Source organism: Rhagoletis pomonella, unplaced genomic scaffold, assembly GCF_013731165.1.
Source record: "Rhagoletis pomonella isolate Grant_MI unplaced genomic scaffold, Rhpom_1.0 Rhpom_scaffold_00004, whole genome shotgun sequence".
Taxonomy (NCBI): Eukaryota; Metazoa; Arthropoda; class Insecta; order Diptera; family Tephritidae; genus Rhagoletis; species Rhagoletis pomonella.
This window is the reverse complement of record NW_023458558.1, coordinates 48,773,305-48,782,490: the sequence shown is the minus strand read 5'-3', so window position 1 is coordinate 48,782,490 and position 9,186 is coordinate 48,773,305. Positions and strand designations below refer to the sequence as shown.

Sequence of the window (9,186 nt, the reverse complement as noted above, 5' to 3'; positions counted from 1 at the left end):
TACATGAATATACAACTGAAGTTAAATAAAAGCTTGTAAAAAATGCGTAACACCGTCAGCAAACAAAATAATTAAAAATCAACGATATTTTGTAGCTACTTGAACTTTTGCACCTCATTATACTAAAATTGAATAAGCTCTGCATACCAAGAAATGCTGAATAAAAAGTTTTACATTTTGGTGAAAATTTGTTAAATTTTAATAATTTTTATACAAAATTTGAAATATGGATTTATGTGGTATTTGTTGTATAAGTAGCTAGACTGTTATAAAAATATTAAACATTAAATAAACTTCTACAGTTTTGGTGCTTCCATCCTCACATTTTTACCGCGTACTCTATAAAGTCCATACTATTCAACTTGAAAAAAATAAACATCGAAAATGGTATAGTTAATAAAAATAAATAAAAAATGTAAAAAAGGCAATTTTTTAATGCAAACATTTTGTTTATCTATCTCACGCTCTCACATTTTGATACCTTAACAAATTTTCTCCGACAAATAGTTTATTAACTGCCAATAATTTAAAAAAGATACTTCTCCGTGCGTTCAAAATTTTTGGAATTTTTTTCGAGATTTTTGAATATCATGACAAAATAAAAAATGCAGAAAAAAATATTTGGCTGTAAGAATTGTATGGAATGACCCATATATTTCTTTTTAACACTCTTGGAAATATCGATAGATTATAATTATTAAAACTAAAAAAAAAAAACATATACTTTGTATGTATGTATACGTAAGGCTGCTTATTCACGATAGCCAAAGAATGGGGCTGTACTCATCATTCACTACTTATTAGCTAATTAGACTCATTTTAGGTGCTAAAAGAAAATTGTTGAAAAACCATGCAGATGCAGACATACGTACGCATAGATACATATCGTCGATGTTTTTGCAAAACCGCCCATCGACCAGTTGCAAAAACGCCTAAATTGCAGTTGTGGCAAAAATTAGATTTGGTAACCCTGAACTCCAGGCATCGAGATTTATGCATAAAAATCGTTAAATCGTTATTAAAACAACATATTTGTAAAATTATAGATAGAGAAAATACCGCAATGCCTTCAAGGAATAAACCGTTTTTGCGCTCTACGCTAAATTTTGAGTGCCGTAAGATAGGCGGTTTTGCAAAAACATCGACGACATATATGTATATTAAGCACATTAAAAAATATTCAGTTAAATATGTCCTATAAGTTTAAAATATTTGTTTTATGTAAAAGTAATACTACTTACATGCACTAAAAGAAAACAATCCAAAAACAAACATTTAAAAATGCACATACAAACACATTTACATACAGCATGTACATACACAGATATGCAGATGCATAGGCTCTAATGAAAATATTTGATAAAAAAATAACATGCGTTCAAAAACTAATATGTATGTGTGTAAAATCATAAATATGAATGTACATTTATAAAATAGAATAAAAATACATACTTGGCGGAATGTCCACATGGTTTCCGAAATTCTTCGAATAATCACTTGGAATATGCAAATCATTTGGATATTCCTGCCCGCTACTACCAGACGTATTGCTGCCACAAACGCCACCTATGCCACCACTTCCAGTCACACCAGTAGCACCACTACCTTTGTACAAATTGTAATCGAATCCGAAGGCAGCAGGATTAAAAGTGCCTCTAAATGCTGCCGCCGCAGCCGCTGCCGACGAGTTTGTGGCCAGATGTGGTAAGGATGAAAGAAAGTAGTCGGAATCAGCGTCCGCATCAGCACTGTCACTATGATCGGTATTGTGTTCGGCTGATGCTAACGAACGGCGAAATTGTTTGCGCGAGTAGATTGACAGTGCATCACTATTTAAATCCGAATGTCGTTTGAGATTCGCACCTGAGTGATTATAGCTCTGATGTAGTGGCACATTGTTGTCCGGTGAACTTTTGAAACTTGGTTGATTTAACGAGGCAGTTGAATCGAAACCCATTGGGGATGGCGATGATGGCGGCGAATGTGACTTAATTGAAATGGGATTTGTAATTTTTACATTTTCTAGCACTTCCGATGTATTCGCATTATCGCAAATGGCTTCACGTTTTGGTGTGGTTTTCACGCTCGCACTAGTATTGTTTTCTAGCTCAGCACAAACGTTGCTTGTCTCATCGTTATTATGTGTTTGATTAGCCGACTTATCAGTGGGCGTGGAACCCGTTGTTGAGGAGACATTTGTGGCAAGACCTTTTATTTGCAATAATTGACCAATTTTCATAAACGATTGCAATTCCGTGTGTTTAACATTCACTACTCCCTGGTACATGAATTCTAGAAGTTCACACATGATATTAAATGTTACATCTTTAAGGATAACTGTAAATAGAATTGATACAGAAAAATATGATTTAACAATGGAACAGAACCATGGAAATATACAAAGAATTCTGGATAATGAAATTGTTTTAAATGTAAAGAAATAAAAAACAATAATAGATCTTAACAATCTTAATTCTAGAAAACCATTAGAAATAGACATTTCTCTTTACTCTTAGGACTAAAACTCATTTTCGCAATTTAAAAAAAAAATTGTTTTAGCAAGTATTCATGCGTGGTAGCTAAAACCCAAGAAGACTCTACCACAAAAACCCCGGACCCCGGCATTCTATGTAGTATTTTTCTTCCGTAATATTAGTGGCGTCCAGATGCTTCACGATTTGCAGGTTTTACAGGAAGCCGTTCCAGGTGACTGACTACCTCCCATAAGGTTTATTAATGGAGAAAGCAGCTTTCCCTCCTATGAAAACAATATGAAAAATCGTATGGATCGGAAAACCTCATGCTTACTACGCTAGATGCCAAGAAAGTAAATGTTATCATATTTTGAAGAAATTCGGTTTGTATATTAGTTTTTATCAGAAATCTGAAATATGGTCAAAATTGGGCTGCTACTGTCACGCCTACCAGCCATACAAAAACCAATACATACAAAACCCAAATTTTATTAAAATCGGATAATAAAGTATATAATAATGGCGAACAACCATTAAACAAATGGCATATGGAAACAGGCATTGTTGCCGTCGAATCACCAATCGCCCGATAACAAAGCACCCACCGTTCGATAAACAGTTGCACACCACCGAAAGAAAAGTGTGTGAAATTGTATGCTATGCCAATAAACCGATGCCACATACATACGTTCTATTTTTTATATATATCGAATTGAATCTTATACTGATCTTAAGATTAAAATCATCTCTTTGTTATCTGATATGAATTTTACCAAATTTTATATTATAACACCGTGAATAAAGGAATATAAAAAAATGGATTTATTGAGTTTTTTTCACGAATAACTTAATTTAAATTTAATTTTAAACCATTTGCCATTGTGTTGCTGAAATATTTAGGGCATTCACAAGAGGTCGTAAGCGTCGTAAGTCGAAAAATTTTTAACCTTAAATCAAGGCCAAAATATTTTTAATCATTTAACCGCTATTTTAGATTGACAAATTTTACAACTTTAAGACTTTACGACGTCTTGTAAATCCTCTAATTATTTAATATATATTACACATATTTATTTAAGAAATCAGGCTATATAAGCTTTTAAGTCTTTTATAATATACTATCACTAATATATAATTATTTATTAAGGGAAAAAGCAAAAAGCGCCCTTTCAAAAGAACAAAAGATATGCCGGGAACGCATGCGTCCATTTTACGCAGATAATCTTTTTAGGGATAATCAAAATTTTCAGATATCAGATGCTTTGGCTTTAGCAAATCTTTCGATGGTTTCGGACAAGTCAATCTGAGAGGCTCTCTCGTTTTCGATAGATAAGCTAGCTAAAGCGTGTAATCTTTCTTGGGACTCAGTAGATCTTAAGTACGATTTCGAAAAACTTCACTCGCTGCTGACAACAGTCAAAGTCAACAAAATACCCCGATACGGTTGCCAGACGTACTGATTTTATCAGTACAGTACTGATTTTTCAACACTTGTACTGATTTTATTTATTTCTTCAATCAGTACGCTAATGTCCTGATTTTTTAAATTTTGTGCTGATTTGTACTGAATTTTCAATTCAAACAAAATACTTAAGGATTTTCTTAAGGTTTTGACATAACGTTGGAGCTTCCCTAAACTGTATTGTAAAAAGTAAGAAGAAAATAATTTAATTATAGTTGACATGCTTAAGATAATATTTGATATGCCCAAAAAATTAATACAACAAAATGATCAATCGTTTTATGGTCATATCACCGGGTCGTTACGTACCAGATGCGATAATAAGGGCTATCACGGAATCCACCGCAGAAAATCTACGAATTCGAATGCCTGCTGCGAATACGTAAAAATTGCTATCACTGAGTCCAAGTGAACTCGAAAATAGCGTTGCCAGCTTCGAATGCTGATTCGAAATCAATTAGTGCAAAGGAAACAATAGACTTTTAGGTTAGATTTTATTGTTTTAAAGAGAATAATATTTATTTTTAGATTAATTTTTATGATATTAAAGTAATTAGGTTTCTTTCCTAATAAATTGTTGTTAAACTCGCTTCAAAAAAAGTATTCGTTCATTAAATAGCGTCTAGCTGATGAAAGTATAAACGTATGTAAGGCATTGGTATTTGCCGTCTACGTTTACACGAATATATGGAATTATATCAAACTATAAAAAATTTGGCGTATAATAAATCTTTATTATTAACAATAATGCAGCTTTTTCCATTATTTTTAAGATTCAGTCATTTTAAATTCGGTTCCGACAGCATAAGCACGTCGTAGAGTATCTGTAGGAATCTTCATTACGAACGGATTCAATGAAGGCTCTCTACGAATTTCGAATTTAAGTTCGTAGCTATTCGTATTCTGTGATAGCACTTTCGTAGATTTCACGCAAATCGAAGCTACGATGGATTCTGTGATAGCCCTGAATAAGTATTGAATTTATACACAAGTATATCGTCGATGTTTTTACAAAACCGCCCATCGACCAGTTGCAAAACCGCCTAAATCGCCGTTGTGGCAAAAATGAGATTTGGTAACACTGAACTCCAGGTATTGAGATCTATGCATAAAAATCCTAAAATCGTAGTTTAAAACAACAGATTTGTTAAATAATATCTATAGATATTATCCTCTCCTGTAACATTTGAGTGTCGTAAGATAGGCGGTTTTGCAGTTAGTCGATTGGCGGTTTTGCAAAAACATCGACGATATGTAAAATAAGTAAATAAGAATTGAATTGGCTCAATAATTATAATACAATCGGCCCAAAATGGATGTAATCGAAAAATTATATAAATATACACTTTTATCTAAGAAAACTAGCATTTTTTCTAGGATGTAGTCTCTAATAGCAGACAATTAATAATTATCCAGAAAACTCGATTCTTATTAACTTATTTATCATATATAAGCTGAATAATAATTCTAAGCAGTTATCTAGCTAAAATTTCAAATACAAACAAGTAAGAAAGTCAAAGTTCGGGCGGAGCCGAACATTAAATACCCGGCGCAAGTATTAAATACATGTTTTTTCACCTTTCCGAAAGCTACCGCTAGATGGTAAGCCGGGGTGTATCAATTTTGAGTAAATTAGCGTCCTTAAATTTCTAAATATTGCAGTTTTAAGCATTTCTGAAACTTGCCGTTATATGAAAAGCGGCCGCAATTTGAGTCCGATTTCAATAATTTTCAACGTTTTGCTTTTATGTGGCAAGTACAATAAAACTACCGAGTTTGGTACAAATTGGTAGAACGGTTACCGATATACATATATGTGATCATAAGTGGGCGGTGCCACGCCTATTTTCCAAAGTTTTATCATAAACATATTTCTTGGTAAAAATTGTTGCAAGCACCAATTTTGAATAAATTAGCTTTAATATTTACTGATATATCGAAGATTTTGTATTTCTCTAAATTACCTTTATATGGGATGTGGGCGTGGTTGTTGCCCGATTTAAAAAAATTTCGGCCATTTCGTATGCTATACCAAGTTCAACAACTGTGCCAAGTTTGGAAGAAATTGGTGCAGCGGTTACCAAGATATACATGTGTAACCATAAGTGGGCGTGGCTACGCCCATTTTCCAAAAATTTATAATATTCTTATTTTTTATCTGAAAATTATTGTAAATATCAATTTTGAGTGTGTATTATCTTCAGTAGTTACTAAAATATCGCAATTTTCGTATTTCTGGAAATTACCGTTATATGGCAAGTGGGCGTGGTTACAGTCCGATTTCGCACATTTTCAATACCTACCTACCTTGAATTAATGGAAACCCACATACCAAATTTAGTTATCGTGTACACGGACGGACGGACAGACAGACATGGCTTAATCGATTTCTCTATTCATTCTGAGCATTTATGTATACATTTGTCTATATCTATCTCAATTCGTTTTGGCTGGGCTGTTACAAACAACCGTTATGTGAACAAAATGAATATACCCTTGTGCACAAGTGTGCTCGGGTATAAAAAGGTTACGATGCGATTAGTCGAACCAACCCAATGAACATTGTGGCGAACGTTCAAATATGTCCCTCGATATCCAATATGTATGTATGTATGTATGTATGTAGAAATTGGCGTTTACACATGCAAACTCATTTCGCGTAAGACTACTTTTATGGTGAATGGCGTGCAGTTTTCACCTGTGTGTAAAAACTACTCATAATCCTGCTAACAACCGTAGATTTAATTGGACGCAAAGCAAAGACCAACCACTCAGTATTTGCATGTCCTGACATCCAGTGAGAAATATGAAGTTTGTTCATCAAACAATATGTAGTGTACATTCTTCGAAATATTCACACTAAAGGTGTGATTATATAAAGTACTATCTACTATAAATACTACATAAATTTACATGTCTAAACATGTGCATATATGACATTAAAATGACGAAAAAATATCCATATACATTTATACATATGTAAATAAGGTCTGAAAAGGGCAGTGGGTGTACTAAATATTTTAATACAAATATGGAATATTTCAAATGCTTATACAAACTGTAAAAATGAAAGAGGTCAAATATATTGTGAAGATGTTATCAGCTTTTGAAATGTACAAATACTAAATCAATACATAAAATTTTTCGATAAGAGCTAAAATCTTAAAAACAACGTTCACTCAGCTACTTACAAACATCTATCTTACATAAACACACATATGTACATATTTATGGATTTAATATTTTATATTTGTAGATAGGTAGATAGTATGTAGATGTACTACATATCCCTCAGCAACTGCAGCAGCCGAAGTCAAATCGTTACGATGAGACAGCAAAGCCAACGTCAACATCTACTTAAAAACAATATTATCTCTTGTTCTCAATAATCACAAAATAACCGCACGCTTACACCCTATATTCGATCACGGCCTCCAACGCCACTAGCCAGACATATGTACATATGTATGCACACACAAACGCTTCTGATCCACTTGGAAATATTCATATTGATACATAAGTATGTAAATATGTATGTACATATGCATGTATGTATGTACTAACATGGTCCATCAGTCGCCACAATATATTATAGGCATATAGTCTGATGTATGTACATATGTATGTATGTACATACCTCAGTAGTTTTAACTGAATCTCAACGCGAGATACTATTTCTCTTTTAATATATGGATCATCTTAAATTTTTTTTTTATATTTCAATCCTCACTAACATTAATTTTCTTCTTAGCGTATGTGTGCGTTTAAATCCGTGCACGACTCGAGCATGCCAAAGGTTTTTGAAGCGCCTATCGCCAAGATATATACACAAAACACGTAGTATGTATGTACATATGTACATACATATGTGTATAGTCCTGGAAAAAATAATTGAGAGACGACGTTTTGACCAGTTTTGACTATTTTTGACTATTTTGATTTTGTTTGTTTAAGGTTTATTATTTTTTTATGAAAAATATGTAATATGTACCTAATATAAAAAAAGTTTAGACAAACATTTATTAGTGGTTAGTAAAAAAGCGGCGACCGCTGCGGGGTAGTGCATGGGTTTAAGCCCTGGTCAAAGCAACATCGCAAAAAAATATAGAAAAAAGGTTTTTTCTTAACAGCGGTCGTCCCACGGCAGCCAATGGCAGACCTCCGTGTGTATTTCTGCCATGAAAAACAGTTTCTCCTAAAAATACAATCGCCGCTCGGAGTCGGTGTAAAATTGTAGTTCCCTCACCTTTGTTTGGCAACAGCCATAATCGGAGGAGAACACTAACATATTAACAAGTAATTTATTATTAACAAGTAATTTTTAAGCAAAAAGCAAAACAGGCTTCAATTCTCGTATAAAAATGTATGATTATCGTTAATTTCTTCGTGATCCGATAATCAGTTTAAACCAAATTAATATGGGACCACTTCTGAGGTAACACCTTTCCTTAAAAAAAAAAACACCTATCGGGCAAATTTTTTTGTGGAGTTATTCCGGTTAATGTAATAAATATATTTACATACATTCCAAATATGAACCATAACTAACCATAAATATGGATTTTTCAAACACCTCCACATCTGCCCCACCTGCGGGCTCTGAGCTGAGTTTAAAGTTTCAAGTCTCTACCTCATCGGGAAGTTGCTTAAAAATTGATTGCAAGATTTCATTACAAATAGTTGATTTTAAGCAAAAAACACAACCGAATTCAATTCTTCTATAAAAATTTGGGAGTACCGTTCATTTCATCATGATCCAATGATCGGATCTAAACGAAATTGGCATGGGACTATCTCTAAGACCTTTCGGATAGAAAAAGAATTATCGAAATCGGTTAACGTGGTCCAAAGTTATTAAATTTAAATAAAATATTCCGACGAATTAATAACCTTCTCTTTTTTTGAAGTCGGTTAAAAAGTGTGTTGTTGTTGCAAAATTTGTTAGAATATTTCAAAATTTTCTACTAAATTTGAAATTTGGACTTACTTATAGGGTTTTTGTTAGATAATGAGCTGCGTTTTTATAAAAAAAAAAAATAAACATTAAGCAAAAAAAATACCAAAACTGGTCAAAATGTCGAGTCCCTATTATTTTTCACGTAACTGTAATTAATTAATGTGTGCACTGTTTATTCTAACATTATATCGCACGCGATTATAGCACGGCTCACATACTAGGTGTATGTATGCATGTACATACTATTAAGCGGAGGATCTGTGACCCTGCAGGAAATGTATTTAAGTACATAT

The 9,186-nt window shown here is 33.1% G+C and overlaps 1 protein-coding gene across 2 annotated transcripts in view; it reads right to left on the bottom strand.

Moving 5' to 3' along the window:
• Positions 1–9,186, bottom strand: part of LOC118737702 (la-related protein Larp4B-like) — a 38,599-nt gene that overhangs the window by 7,172 nt on the left and 22,241 nt on the right. For both annotated transcript variants that reach the window (XM_036468402.1, XM_036468403.1), the window contains exon 2: positions 1,453–2,337. In XM_036468402.1, coding sequence (XP_036324295.1) covers positions 1,453–2,337 — 885 coding nt within the window. The remainder of the gene's footprint in view (positions 1–1,452; positions 2,338–9,186) is intronic.